Here is a 15558-nt window from a genome sequence, read left to right as displayed (position 1 = left end):
CATTCAAACTAGAGTAGCTCATTTCACCTAGGGAATGACAACTTGAGTTGTGAACCCAAATAAACCTACCCCCACTATACTCTGTGTACCAGATTGGTTTGATTTTCCAGTGAGGTAGCTAGGGCTAACATGTTAGAGCTGCTGGATAGAAACTATTTCGTTTAAATCTGAGTGGTATACTACATCATTTAGCAGATGCTAATTAATGGACATTGTGTGTAGGGGTCAATCATTTTCCCTTAAGAAAAGTTTAAGTCTCATTTTTAAATCTAAAATTCACCGACCCCTGTAACAGACACCACCCATCTCCACCGACCCCTGTAACAGACAACACCCATCTCCACAGACACCACCCAGACACCACCGACCCCTGTAACAGACACCACCCATCTCCACCGACCCCTGTAACAGACAACACCCATCTCCACCGACCCCTGTAACAGACAACACCCAGACACCACCCATCTCCACCGACCCCTGTAACAGACACCACCCATCTCCACCGACCCCTGTAACAGACACCACCCAGACACCACCCATCTCCACCGACCCCTGTAACAGACACCACCCAGACACCACCCATCTCCACCGACCCCTGTAACAGACACCTAAAAATGTACAAAGCGTGTTCTGCTCGCATGCAGATAAATGGTCAATTCAATCTTCAACAATGCTCATCAAGTAACATACAGTGGCCAGTTTATTAAGTACACCCATCTAGTACGGGTCGGACCCCCCAGCCATGAAGGGATGAATCTGCAGTGGGCTTCAAACCATCTGTAAATTGGTATCAAGGGACCTAACGTGTGTCAGGAAAACACAACACCAGCAGCCTGTACGGTTGACTCCAGGCAGGATGGGACCATGGACTGCTGCAAAACCAGTGACCTAACGTTCAATCCAACAGTAACTGAATGTCTCGATGCCTGTCTGCCTACTTTATATAGCAAGCCACAGTAATTTGTGAAAGGGGTGGTGTACCTAATAAACTGGCCTGAGTATGTATATACACACACTTTTGGCCAGGGCCCATAGGGTATTACTGCACTACATAGGGGATAGGGTGCAATTTGGGACACACACCTTTCGTTCTTTTACACTAGCTGGGAGGGAGAAATTAGTCCCAGATCTCTATGTGTCGTCTTGCCAACTCCTATTTCTTTGTCACGTCATGACAACATACTTTTAATGACATAAAAAAAAAAACACAACAGGATGTACGTAGTGTGACAATAATACAAAAGAGTTGGCAAGACAGCACAAGCCAGGCTAGAACTCAGGCTAGGGTCGGAAGACATGGCTTCATTCTGTTTAAGTCCCAGGGTTTAGATTCTAGCCTGGGGGGGGGGGGGGGGGGGGGGTTGTTTGCTGGTAGGTAAGTTAGAGACACAGTGACCTGTATATGTAATACAACTGAGGAGTCACTTTATGCAAATTATTTAGTTAGTGTATACATACACAGCATCCACAAACGTGTACAGTTTTTCTAGTGTGTAGCTTTTGTTCTAAGCATTACATAGGAAACCATATTTAGTTTTTATTTTCAGGATTTTTTTTTAATAGCATTAGACACCTTTTGCCTCTACTCTGTAAAATAGAAAACGACTGAATAAAAAGGCACATCCGAGCATGATGCATGTGTTGTTTCAGTCTGCAAATGAAAAAAGGACAAGAACCTCTCGCTAACAGAAGCAGGCTCCCCTCTCTGTGAATACAGATATTTCCAACAGCCACTCGGGGAGCTGTGGTGCCAATTCCCAGTTTGTCCACTAGAGGAACCATTTCACAGTTTGTCCACTGGGGGAGCTGTGGAGCCAATTCCCAGTTTGTCCACTAGAGGAACCAATTCCCAATTTGTCCACTGGGGGAGCCCTGGAGCCAATTCCCTGTTTGTCCACTGGGGGAGCCCTGGAGCCAATTCCCCGTTTGTCCACTGGGGGAGCTGTGGAGCCAATTCCCCGTTTGCCCACTAGAGCAACCAATTCCCAATTTGTCCACTGGGGGAGCCCTGGAGCCAATTCCCTGTTTGTCCACTGGGGGAGCCCTGGAGCCAATTCCCCGTTTGTCCACTGGGGGAGCTGTGGAGCCAATTCCCCGTTTGCCCACTAGAGCAACCAATTCCCAATTTGTCCACTGGGGGAGCCCTGGAGCCAATTCCCTGTTTGTCCACTGGGGGAGCCCTGGAGCCAATTCCTCGTTTGTCCACTGGGGGAGCTGTGGAGCCAATTCCCAAGTTGTCCACTGGGGGAGCTATCCTTCTCTTTGTCCCAGGCTTTGGTGGGATTGCTACGTGTGATGCCTCCAATGCTGAATTTCCATACAGAACCAGAAGGCTGGTACACTAACTGGGGATGATGGTACTAACAAGTCTGTAGTGTTGGACATATAGGACACATTTTTAACTTGGGGTGGTTAGTTTCATTTAAGACGTCATCTTGGCTTTTTAGGGATGTATTCATTAGCAAAACACAACAACAACCTTGCAACAGAAAACATTATGCGACAAGAGTTTCTATTGGACAAATTCAGGTAGGTCTCATCCCGTTTGCATCGGTTTGGTTCTTAGTGAATACACCTCCTGGAGATGACTATTCAAAAAGATCCCCTGGTCAGACCATATTACTCTGTTCCAGCTGGCTGATGCAGGTACTGATTGGCTTAGCACAGAGAATGTTCGACCAACCTTAACTTGTTGACACAACCAATCAATGCGTTTGAAACGTCCATGTGTAGTTGCAAGGGGTTCGTTTGAATAGTAGTGCTGAGCTGTCGGTTCGGTTTTTGTACAATTATATAAATATTTATTTAAAAAAAAATCACATTTCTTTTCAGTTTCCATCTTTAAAAAAAACTAAACAACAAACAAATGCATTATGTGAAAACACAGAATAATTAATACAAGTCCCTTGATGGTAGTGAATGTCCATTAATGACTAACCATCGTCTATTCACATTACTGTAGTAAAGTTGCTTATATTAGCCTACATCGGTTTTGTGTTTGATGACAATTTCATGACAAGCCTCATCTCATGTCTAATAAAGCTGCTGTCTGATCACTATTTTACTAGTTCTTCAAAAGGAAATAAGGCATATTTTTATGCCAACTATCAAATCACTTAGATCAGGTAGTTTCAGGTCGAGATACCTCACGAAACAGCTGTTCTCAATCCCTCGGGTTGAACTAGGTCTCCTTTCGCTCTCTGGTCTGCCCACAGACCGGACAAGTAGGCGTGCAATGGATTATGGGAATTGTAGTTAATTACTACGTTTTCGGGCCGCTAATCTATGTAGAATATTGGTTTGTTGGAAACTACAACTCCCTTTCGACATCTCACAGGGCTTGATCTGACTTCTCTCAAGAGGAACTGTGCATTGAGGTCACAGAAAAAAAAAACGGAACGAAATGGAATTGAACTGAACTCAGTCAATTTCCTGTTTGACCTCACAGCTCAGAACTCAAATTTAGAAAATATTCCTTTATTTGAACTTGACAAGATGGCGGCATAGTTGGATTTACTTCATGGAGCAATTTTTATTATTTTATTTTTATAATTATGCTGCATTTTCTAAAATTCAAACAAACCCCCTGCAACTAGACAAGGACATTTAGAGGACATTGGCTGTCTTCCAAGTCGGCAATTGAGGGAAGTATGAACAAGTTAAGGCTGGTCGATCTGACCCTACACCAAACAGTAACTAACATGTAACGGCTAACGGAGCCTCACATTAGCATGTTGCAATCTGCTACCTACCCTGGAGAGATAAAGGTCTGGTTGCTGTTGTCACCACGTCACTGGCAGAGGAGAAGAGATATCTCAGAGGAGAGGGCAGAGGAGAAGAGAGAGTGGAGAGGGCAGAGAAGAAGAGAGAGTGGAGAGGGCAGAGAAGAAGAGATATCTCAGAGGAGAGGGCAGAGGAGAAGAGATATCAGAGTGGAGAGGGCAGAGGAGAAGAGATATCAGAGTGGAGAGGGCAGAGGAGAAGAGATATCAGAGTGGAGAGGGCAGAGGAGAAGAGATATCAGAGTGGAGAGGGCAGAGGAGAAGAGATATCTCAGTGGAGAGGGCAGAGGAGAAGAGATATCTCAGTGGAGAGGGCAGAGGAGAAGAGATAAAGGTTGTCGTCAAATAATTTTCCGAGATAGGAGCTCTTAGATATCCATCATATGACTAAAAAAGGGTAGACACAACAAACGTTGACCAAGCTTTATGTGCAAGTGGAGCGAACACACAACACCCGTCCCTCTAGCAGAGGGTGGAGCGAACACACACCGCCCGTCCCTCTAGCAGAGGGTGGAGCGAACACACACCGCCCGTCCCTCTAGCAGAGGGTGGAGCGAACACACACCACCCGTCCCTCTAGCAGAGGGTGGAGCGAACACACACCACCCGTCCCTCTAGCAGAGGGTGGAGCGAACACACACCACCCGTCCCTCTAGCAGAGGCCCACAGAGGTCAGTGCTGTGGGGTCAAAGGCAACATCTGAAATGGAGGGTAATTCTAGGACCAGCAGGGCTGGATGTAGCTACCAACTACAGCAAGGACCCCATGTCCAGAGCTATATGATCCTCCTGTACCACACAGTAACACAGCCCTGTGAATACTGCTGAGCTCACACCCATTACAGTCACAGCTCTACTCAGTTCAGTGCACAGTGGAGACCAACAAACAATAAGAGGAGGGGAAGGATTTCAGTGTGACAAAGATCAGGTTGGTAATGTCTGAACGACTGGATGGAAATATCCACAGTCCATTTTTAGTTAGTCATTCCTCAAAACATGAATCCCTTATATGACCCCTGCAGAACATAGGACTGGTCACTAAAAGGTGGGAGGAGCCTCACGAGGAGAACTTCCAACACTTTGATGATCCTCGTGCTTGTTCCAGACAGAACCACAGTAAATGTGTGTTTGATTAGTTTGATGATAAAAGAGCATTGAGGTCTTGTACGGTCCAGAGTGGAGTCCGTCCGTCCGTCCGAGAACCGCGGGACAGGAGGACTGACTCCTGGGGTGAACGAGTGAATGGCGTTCGCAACACGACCGTGTGCCAACGCAACAATGCCCATAGATCCACACAAAGCGTTGGCAGTGAGAAGACCTGTCCAAGCCGATGGAAGTGTCATAGTGGTCTGTATAGTCCCCGACCACCAGGACAGGCTGAAGAGGACACGGCCCTCTCCTTTCTGGGTTCAGCACAGTGTCTCTTTTGGGGGTAGGAGAGTTACTGATGGACTATGGCATACTGTCCTGTCCACTCCAGTACAGAGTGGAATATCTATATGAACAAAATGACAGAGTCAATGTTGTGTACAGGTGTGTGACATGTACTGCACACAGAGGAGGAGGAGGAGCCAGTGTCTTGGGGCTCCTTGTTCATTGGCTGGCACACTGGTGTGGATTATCCATTGGCACAGAGGGCTTGAAAGGAAGGTGGGGCTACTGATACCCTGAGAGGAGTGGCCGTGTTGTGATTGGTCAATGTAGGAGATGAGTGGGAGGGGTTTGGAGTCTTTGTTACGATCAGTAGCTTTAAAAAAAAAAAAATCCTGATTAGTTTGTTTTTAAATCGCTCTGTGTCATGAGGTCATAGTATGATACAGTTTGTATTGTGTGGAGCAGCAGCCATGATGAGAAGGAAACAACAAAAGAAGCAAGGAGGCTCCTCATTGGCTACCCTCTGTGCTCTCCACCAATGAGAGGCTCTGTAAAGGGGGTGACAACAGCTCCCTCTTGTAGGTCTTTGGGGGAAGTTTGGGGAGCTGGGAGGAGGAGTTGTGGCGGGGAGGTACAGGTGGGGCCATGATGGGCAGGGGGAGCGGGCAGAGACTGTTCTGGCTGGCGCTGAGCAGGCAGCTCCGTCGTGGGACGCGGGGCGAGGGGGAACCCGGGGGCGTTCCAGGGGAGCAGGGGGAACTGCCAAAATCCCAGTGGAAGCGGCCGAGGGGGGAGGGTTGGAGGTTCGGGGGGTAGTTAATGAAGATCTCTGGTGGCTTCTGGGGGACAGGGGGAGGGGTGTCTGGCTGGGGGTCCCGGGGGGGTGGAGGTGGGGGGCTGCTGGGGAGGGGGCCGTCGCTGAGGCCGTTGTAGACTGGGGTGCGGGGCTGGACCCTGGGGAGAGGAGGGGGCAGTCTGGGGGGGATGGCTGGGGGACCTTTGGACCTGGAACTCAACTACAAAACACAGGAGGGTCAAAGTCATAAACAAAGAGAAATATATTATTAAACAGGAGTCAGAGTTGAGAACCAATCAGATTGTCTTTTAGTAGTTAGTCTAACAGGAGTCAGAGTTGAGAACCAATCAGATTGTCTTTTAGTAGTTAGTCTAACAGGAGTCAGAGTTGAGAACCAATCAGATTGTCTTTTAGTAGTTAGTCTAACAGGAGTCAGAGTTGAGAACCAATCAGATTGTCTTTTAGTAGTTAGTCTAACAGGAGTCAGAGTTGAGAACCAATCAGACTGTCTTTTAGTAGTTAGTCTAACAGGAGTCAGAGTTGAGAACCAATCAGATTGTCTTTTAGTAGTTAGTCTAACAGGAGTCAGAGTTGAGAACCAATCAGATTGTCTTTTAGTAGTTAGTCTAACAGGAGTCAGAGTTGAGAACCAATCAGATTGTCTTTTAGTAGTTAGTCTAACAGGAGTCAGAGTTGAGAACCAATCAGATTGTCTTTTAGTAGTTAGTCTAACAGGAGTCAGAGTTGAGAACCAATCAGATTGTCTTTTAGTAGTTAGTCTAACAGGAGTCAGAGTTGAGAACCAATCAGATTGTCTTTTAGTAGTTAGTCTAACAGGAGTCAGAGTTGAGAACCAATCAGATTGTCTTTTAGTAGTTAGTCTAACAGGAGTCAGAGTTGAGAACCAATCAGACTGTCTTTTAGTAGTTAGTCTAACAGGAGTCAGAGTTGAGAACCAATCAGATTGTCTTTTAGTAGTTAGTCTAACAGGAGTCAGAGTTGAGAACCAATCAGATTGTCTTTTAGTAGTTAGTCTAACAGGAGTCAGAGTTGAGAACCAATCAGATTGTCTTTTAGTAGTTAGTCTAACAGGAGTCAGAGTTGAGAACCAATCAGATTGTCTTTTAGTAGTTAGTCTAACAGGAGTCAGAGTTGAGAACCAATCAGATTGTCTTTTAGTAGTTAGTCTAACAGGAGTCAGAGTTGAGAACCAATCAGATTGTCTTTTAGTAGTTAGTCTAACAGGAGTCAGAGTTGAGAACCAATCAGATTGTCTTTTAGTAGTTAGTCTAACAGGAGTCAGAGTTGAGAACCAATCAGATTGTCTTTTAGTAGTTAGTCTAACAGGAGTCAGAGTTGAGAACCAATCAGATTGTCTTTTAGTAGTTAGTCTAACAGGAGTCAGAGTTGAGAACCAATCAGATTGTCTTTTAGTAGTTAGTCTAACAGGAGTCAGAGTTGAGAACCAATCAGATTGTCTTTTAGTAGTTAGTCTAACAGGAGTCAGAGTTGAGAACCAATCAGATTGTCTTTTAGTAGTTAGTCTAACAGGAGTCAGAGTTGAGAACCAATCAGATTGTCTTTTAGTAGTTAGTCTAACAGGAGTCAGAGTTGAGAACCAATCAGATTGTCTTTTAGTAGTTAGTCTAACAGGAGTCAGAGTTGAGAACCAATCAGATTGTCTTTTAGTAGTTAGTCTAACAGGAGTCAGAGTTGAGAACCAATCAGATTGTCTTTTAGTAGTTAGTCTAACAGGAGTCAGAGTTGAGAACCAATCAGATTGTCTTTTAGTAGTTAGTCTAACAGGAGTCAGAGTTGAGAACCAATCAGATTGTCTTTTAGTAGTTAGTCTAACAGGAGTCAGAGTTGAGAACCAATCAGATTGTCTTTTAGTAGTTAGTCTAACAGGAGTCAGAGTTGAGAACCAATCAGACTGTCTTTTAGTAGTTAGTCTAACAGGAGTCAGAGTTGAGAACCAATCAGATTGTCTTTTAGTAGTTAGTCTAACAGGAGTCAGAGTTGAGAACCAATCAGATTGTCTTTTAGTAGTTAGTCTAACAGGAGTCAGAGTTGAGAACCAATCAGATTGTCTTTTAGTAGTTAGTCTAACAGGAGTCAGAGTTGAGAACCAATCAGATTGTCTTTTAGTAGTTAGTCTAACAGGAGTCAGAGTTGAGAACCAATCAGATGGACTAACTCAGAGAAACATCTTGAATGGTGTACTGTACTAAGTGTGTGTTAGCTTGACCCCAGTAAAACAATCCTTCCATTTCACAGAAAACACAAAACTTGAATTTGCACGGTGTGTGCACGGTGTGTGCACGGTGTGTGTGTACGGTGTGTGCACGTTACCTTGGTCTCAGAGAAAGCATCCTTCCTGCGAGGGGGAAGTGGAGGGGGCTTCAGTAACTCCTCTCCTAGCTGGTGAAGGCTTCCACAAGACACTGAGTGGAACTCTACACATGTACATAAAGGTATAGTCAATCAATCATTCAATCAATCAAATGTATTTATAAAGCCCTTTTTACACCAGCAGTTGTCACAACGTTATCAGACACGGGCTGGGGGGAACGGGCTGGGGGGAACGGGCTGGTTTCCAAAGCCGACAAGGTAAAATCTGCCATTCTGCCCTTGAGCACGACAATGAACTAGTAATTGCTTCAAGGTTGCCGTCAATGATGGCTGATCCACTGGCTGTGTCCCAACTCTGAGGGTCTCAGGGGGAGTGGGATATGCAAAATATACATACACAGGTCACCCTACCCAGGTTACTCACACTAAATGTGGAGCACGACCACCTAGTCTACCAGACCCCATTAACCCAGTCTACCAGACCCCATTAACCCAGTCTACCAGACCCCATTAACCCAGTCTACCAGACCCCATTAACCCAGTCTACCAGACCCCATTAACCCAGTCTACCAGACCCCATTAACCCAGTCTACCAGACCCCATTAACCCAGTCTACCAGACCCCATTAACCCAGTCTACCAGACCCCATTAACCCAGTCTACCAGACCCCATTAACCCAGTCTACCAGCATACTCCATAGGAAGGCTGTGTTCTTGTTTGTCAAGCTAAAGAAGCTCTGTTTCCTAAATCCTAAACACAGACGGACACACCTCATCGTACAGCGATAACAGTAACACTCACTTGAGGGCGGGAGGAGAACAGAACAGAATATGGAGTTTCCACCTGATATAAAATGGCCACATAGAGAAGTTGATCCACCTGTAAAATGAAGACAGACCTCAAATTATATCCACTTCAACTTCTGCAATTATAATCTTCCACGTGTTTAAATCACTGAATGGTATGTATATGTCTGTGTGTGTGTGTGTGTGTCTGTGTGTGTGTCTCTCTCTCTGCCTCACCATAAACACTATAGAGATCTGGTTCCATGAAGACAGAGCTGAGGTCTGAGCAGGCAGACTGTGGGGGCGTAGGGGTGCTGGGTGAGGTGGGGACCGAGGCTATGGAAGAGGTCTCATGCTCCGTCTCAGCGATGCTCCTGAAAGTGATCTTGTGCGGGGGCTCTCTCTCCAGGGGTACGGGGTGGCCCTTCAGGGTCCCTGACGTAGAGGTACGCACCGGCCGGATCCCCGGGGACTTCAGGGGGTACAGGGTCTTCCTGGGCTGGAGGAGAGAGAGAGAGAGAGAGGGGGATTAAGTCGTGACAGAGTTGGGGTAAGCATGCACAACTATTTTTATTTTATGCACATTTTTTGGGGACCTTTATTTAACCTTTATTTAACCTTTATTTAACCTTTATTTAACCTTTATTTAACCAGGCAAGTCAGTTAAGAACAAATTCTTATTTTCAATGACGGCCCTAGGAACAGTGGGTTAACCTGCCTTGTTCAGGGGCAGAACCACAGATTTTTACCTACCACCCATTGATGTTACATTTGAGCTAAATACAAAGTGATAATAAATGTATTTGTAAAAATATATATATATATATATATATATATATATAAAAATGCTCTCTGTTTGACTGATTAGCGAGCAGCGTTTACATGGAAACAATGATCAGTAATTACATCTCACTACCGGAAGGTTTGATCTGGTTACTTACGAATCGTGGCGGCTGCTTGCAGTTACGAGGCTCTATCTCCTGAGACTTGTTGAACAGGTAGTCAGAGAACTCCTTCTCACCCAGACTGCCCATCGGGTTCAGGTTCTCAAAAAACCTCTGGGACAAAAACACAGGCCATCTGATTAACAATATTCCCTTTGAGTGGATCAAAGGCAAGGTGACCACTGTTGTTATGGTGCAGGGGAAGGAGAGAGGGACTAGGCCAGGTAGAGAGAGAGAGACTAGGCCAGGTAGAGAGAGAGAGACTAGGACAGGTAGAGAGAGACTAGGACAGAGAGAGAGAGAGAGAGAGAGAGAGAGAGAGAGAGAGAGAGAGAGAGAGACTAGGACAGGTAGAGAGAGAGAGACTAGGACAGGTAGAGAGAGAGAGACTAGGACAGGTAGAGAGAGAGAGAGAGACTAGGACAGGTAGAGAGAGAGAGAGAGACTAGGACAGGTAGAGAGAGAGAGAGACTAGGACAGGTAGAGAGAGAGAGACTAGGACAGGTAGAGAGAGAGAGACTAGGACAGGTAGAGAGAGAGAGACTAGGACAGGTAGAGAGAGAGAGAGAGAGAGAGAGAGGGAGAGAGAGGGAGAGAGACTAGGAGAGAGAGAGAGAGAGGGAGAGAGACTAGGACAGGTAGAGAGAGAGAGAGAGAGAGACTAGGACATTTAGAGAGAGAGAGAGAGACTAGGACATTTAGAGAGAGAGAGAGAGACTAGGACAGGCAGAGAGAGAGAGACTAGGACAGGTAGAGAGAGAGAGACTAGGACAGGTAGAGAGAGAGAGACTAGGACAGGTAGAGAGAGAGAGACTAGGACAGGTAGAGAGAGAGAGACTAGGACAGGTAGAGAGAGGGACTAGGACAGGTAGAGAGAGAGATGGAGAGATGGACTAGGGCAGGTAGAAAGAGAGAATCGGAGATGGACTAGGACAGGTAGAGAGAGAGATGCAGAGACATGATGTTCTGCTGCACCTTGAGACAGTAAGGCTGGTTTTGATTGGCCTACCTTGAGACAGTAAGGCTGGTTTTGATTGGCCGACCTTGAGACAGTAAGGCTGGTTTTGATTGGCCGACCATGAGACAGTAAGGCTGGTTTTGATTGGCCTACCTTGATGTCCTGCTGCACCTTGAGACAGTAAGGCTGGTTTTGATTGGCCTACCTTGATGTCCTGCTGCACCTTGAGACAGTAAGGCTGGTTTTGATTGGCCTACCTTGAGACAGTAAGGCTGGTTTTGATTGGCCGACCTTGAGACAGTAAGGCTGGTTTTGATTGGCCTACCTTGAGACAGTAAGGCTGGTTTTGATTGGCCTACCTTGATGTCCTGCTGCACCTTGAGACAGTACGGCTGGTTCTGGTACTGCTGTATCTCTCCTGTGATTTCTGCTACTTTCCTCCTCTTACTGAAGTTGATCAGCTCTTTGCCGTGTCTCTTCAGGAAGTCGGGGTTCCCCTCCTCTGTCTTCAGGATGTTGGTCAGGTAGATACCTGGGACAGACGGGTAGGTAGGTAGTTATTGTTCAGGTAGATACATGGGACAGACAGGTAGGTAGTTATTGGTCAGGTAGGTAGTTACCTGGTCAGGTAGGTAGATGGGGCAGGTAGATACCTGGTCAAGTAGGTAGATACCTGGTCAAGTAGGTATATAGGGCAGGTAGATAGATACCTGGTCAGGTAGGTAGATAGATAGATACCTGGTCAGGTAGGTAGATAGATAGATACCTGGTCAGGTAGGTAGATAGATAGATACCTGGTCAGGTAGGTAGATAGATAGATACCTGGTCAGGTAGGTAGATAGATAGATACCTGGTCAGGTAGGTAGATAGATAGATACCTGGTCAGGTAGGTAGATAGATAGATACCTGGTCAGGTAGGTAGATAGATAGATACCTGGTCAGGTAGGTAGATAGATAGATACCTGGTCAGGTAGGTAGATAGATAGATACCTGGTCAGGTAGGTAGATAGATAGATACCTGGTCAGGTAGGTAGATAGATAGATACCTGGTCAGGTAGGTAGATAGATACCTGGTCAGGTAGGTAGATAGATAGATACCTGGTCAGGTAGGTAGGTAGGTAGATACCTGGTCAGGTAGGTAGGTAGATACCTGGTCAGGTAGGTAGGTAGATACCTGGTCAGGTAGGTAGGTAGATACCTGGTCAGGTAGGTAGGTAGATACCTGGTCAGGTAGGTAGATGGGGCAGGTAGATACATGGTGCAGGTAGATACATGGTGCAGGTAGATACATGGTGCAGGTAGATACATGGTGCAGGTAGATACATGGTGCAGGTAGGTAGATGGGGCAGGTCAGGTAGGTAGATGGGGCAGGTCAGGTAGGTAGATGGGGCAGGTAGATACATGGTCAGGTAGGTAGATGGGGCAGGTCAGGTAGGTAGATGGGGCAGGTCAGGTAGGTAGATGGGGCAGGTCAGGTAGGTAGATGGGGCAGGTCAGGTAGGTAGATGGGGCAGGTAGATACATGGTCAGGTAGGTAGATGGGGCAGGTCAGGTAGGTAGATGGGGCAGGTAGATACATGGTCAGGTAGGTAGATGGGGCAGGTCAGGTAGGTAGATGGGGCAGGTCAGGTAGGTAGATGGGGCAGGTCAGGTAGGTAGATGGGGCAGGTCAGGTAGGTAGATGGGGCAGGTAGATGGGGCAGGTCAGGTAGGTAGATGGGGCAGGGCCAGATGGTATGCGTGTGTCACCTAATACCCTTTTCACAGTATTATTCTGAACTGAACCGTACTGTGCTGGCTTCAACATATTCCTTTCTCATGGTCCTTTACAGTATGGTTACAGCAACCATGTTGGATGGGTGTCAGGTCAGTAGTGTTCAGTCTCAGTACTGTGTGTCAGGTCAGTAGAGTTCAGTCTCAGTACTGTGTGTCAGGTCAGTAGAGTTCAGTCTCAGTACTGTGTGTCAGGTCAGTAGAGTTCAGTCTCAGTACTGTGTGTCAGGTCAGTAGAGTTCAGTCTCAGTACTGTGTGTCAGGTCAGTAGAGTTCAGTCTCAGTACTGTGTGTCAGGTCAGTAGAGTTCAGTCTCAGTACTGTGTGAAGGATGTAGTACTGTGTGTCAGGTCAGTAGAGTTCAGTCTCAGTACTGTGTGTCAGGTCAGTAGAGTTCAGTCTCAGTACTGTGTGTCAGGTCAGTAGAGTTCAGTCTCAGTACTGTGTGTCAGGTCAGTAGAGTTCAGTCTCAGTACTGTGTGTCAGGTCAGTAGAGTTCAGTCTCAGTACTGTGTGTCAGGTCAGTAGAGTTCAGTCTCAGTACTGTGTGTCAGGTCAGTAGAGTTCAGTCTCAGTACTGTGTGTCAGGTCAGTAGAGTTCAGTCTCAGTACTGTGTGTCAGGTCAGTAGAGTTCAGTCTCAGTACTGTGTGTCAGGTCAGTAGAGTTCAGTCTCAGTACTGTGAGAAGGATGTGGTTCTGTGTGTCAGGTCAGTAGAGTTCAGTCTCAGTACTGTGAGAAGGATGTGGTTCTGTGTGTCAGGTCAGTAGAGTTCAGTCTCAGTACTGTGAGAAGGATGTGGTTCTGTGTGTCAGGTCAGTAGAGTTCAGTCTCAGTACTGTGTGTCAGGTCAGTAGAGTTCAGTCTCAGTACTGTGTGAAGGATGTAGTACTGTGTGTCAGGTCAGTAGAGTTCAGTCTCAGTACTGTGTGTCAGGTCAGTAGAGTTCAGTCTCAGTACTGTGTGTCAGGTCAGTAGAGTTCAGTCTCAGTACTGTGAGAAGGATGTAGTTCTGTGTGTCAGGTCAGTAGAGTTCAGTCTCAGTACTGTGTGTCAGGTCAGTAGAGTTCAGTCTCAGTACTGTGTGTCAGGTCAGTAGAGTTCAGTCTCAGTACTGTGTGTCAGGTCAGTAGAGTTCAGTCTCAGTACTGTGTGTCAGGTCAGTAGAGTTCAGTCTCAGTACTGTGTGTCAGGTCAGTAGAGTTCAGTCTCAGTACTGTGTGTCAGGTCAGTAGAGTTCAGTCTCAGTACTGTGTCAGGTCAGTAGAGTTCAGTCTCAGTACTGTGTGTCAGGTCAGTAGTGTTCAGTCTCAGTACTGTGTGTCAGGTCAGTAGTGTTCAGTCTCAGTACTGTGTGTCAGGTCAGTAGTGTTCAGTCTCAGTACTGTGTGTCAGGTCAGTAGTGTTCAGTCTCAGTACTGTGTGTCAGGTCAGTAGTGTTCAGTCTCAGTACTGTGTGTCAGGTCAGTAGTGTTCAGTCTCAGTACTGTGTGTCAGGTCAGTAGAGTTCAGTCTCAGTACTGTGTGTCAGGTCAGTAGAGTTCAGTCTCAGTACTGTGTGTCAGGTCAGTAGAGTTCAGTCTCAGTACTGTGTGTCAGGTCAGTAGAGTTCAGTCTCAGTACTGTGTGTCAGGTCAGTAGTGTTCAGTCTCAGTACTGTGTGTCAGGTCTCAGTACTGTGTGTCAGGTCAGTAGAGTGTTCAGTCTCAGTACTGTGTGTCAGGTCAGTAGAGTTCAGTCTCAGTACTGTGTGTCAGGTCAGTAGAGTTCAGTCTCAGTACTGTGTGTCAGGTCAGTAGAGTTCAGTCTCAGTACTGTGTGTCAGGTCAGTAGAGTTCAGTCTCAGTACTGTGTGTCAGGTCAGTAGAGTTCAGTCTCAGTACTGTGTGTCAGGTCAGTAGAGTTCAGTCTCAGTACTGTGTGTCAGGTCAGTAGAGTTCAGTCTCAGTACTGTGTGTCAGGTCAGTAGAGTTCAGTCTCAGTACTGTGTGTCAGGTCAGTAGAGTTCAGTCTCAGTACTGTGTGCCAGGTCAGTAGAGTTCAGTCTCAGTACTGTGTGTCAGGTCAGTAGAGTTCAGTCTCAGTACTGTGTGTCAGGTCAGTAGAGTTCAGTCTCAGTACTGTGTGAAGGATGTAGTACTGTGTCAGGTCAGTAGAGTTCAGTCTCAGTACTGTGTGTCAGGTCAGTAGAGTTCAGTCTCAGTACTGTGTGTCAGGTCAGTAGAGTTCAGTCTCAGTACTGTGTGTCAGGTCAGTAGAGTTCAGTCTCAGTACTGTGTGTCAGGTCAGTAGAGTTCAGTCTCAGTACTGTGTGTCAGGTCAGTAGAGTTCAGTCTCAGTACTGTGTGTCAGGTCAGTAGAGTTCAGTCTCAGTACTGTGTGTCAGGTCAGTAGAGTTCAGTCTCAGTACTGTGTGTCAGGTCAGTAGAGTTCAGTCTCAGTACTGTGTGTCAGGTCAGTAGAGTTCAGTCTCAGTACTGTGAGAAGGATGTGGTTCTGTGTGTCAGGTCAGTAGAGTTCAGTCTCAGTACTGTGAGAAGGATGTGGTTCTGTGTGTCAGGTCAGTAGAGTTCAGTCTCAGTACTGTGAGAAGGATGTGGTTCTGTGTGTCAGGTCAGTAGAGTTCAGTCTCAGTACTGTGTGTCAGGTCAGTAGAGTTCAGTCTCAGTACTGTGTGAAGGATGTAGTACTGTGTGTCAGGTCAGTAGAGTTCAGTCTCAGTACTGTGTGTCAGGTCAGTAGAGTTCAGTCTCAGTACTGTGTGTCAGGTCAGTAGAGTTCAGTCTCAGTACTGT

At 46.5% G+C, this 15558-nt stretch overlaps 1 protein-coding gene across 2 annotated transcripts in view; it reads right to left on the bottom strand.

Moving 5' to 3' along the window:
* Positions 1 to 3861: 3861 nt before the first annotated feature.
* Positions 3862 to 15558, bottom strand: part of LOC139383407 (son of sevenless homolog 2-like) — a 67170-nt gene continuing 55473 nt past the window's right edge. For both annotated transcript variants that reach the window (XM_071127946.1, XM_071127947.1), the window contains 6 exons: positions 11350 to 11522; positions 10030 to 10146; positions 9326 to 9587; positions 9105 to 9182; positions 8304 to 8407; positions 3862 to 6171 (listed from right to left, as the gene is read on the bottom strand). In XM_071127946.1, the coding sequence (XP_070984047.1) occupies positions 5665 to 6171; positions 8304 to 8407; positions 9105 to 9182; positions 9326 to 9587; positions 10030 to 10146; positions 11350 to 11522 (1241 nt within the window). In that variant the 3' untranslated portion in view covers positions 3862 to 5664. The remainder of the gene's footprint in view (positions 6172 to 8303; positions 8408 to 9104; positions 9183 to 9325; positions 9588 to 10029; positions 10147 to 11349; positions 11523 to 15558) is intronic.

Source organism: Oncorhynchus clarkii, chromosome 25 (assembly GCF_045791955.1).
Source record: "Oncorhynchus clarkii lewisi isolate Uvic-CL-2024 chromosome 25, UVic_Ocla_1.0, whole genome shotgun sequence".
Lineage (NCBI taxonomy): Eukaryota > Metazoa > Chordata > Actinopteri > Salmoniformes > Salmonidae > Oncorhynchus > Oncorhynchus clarkii.
Note: the sequence above shows the minus strand (reverse complement) of the source record. Positions and strands in the feature narration are given on the sequence as shown.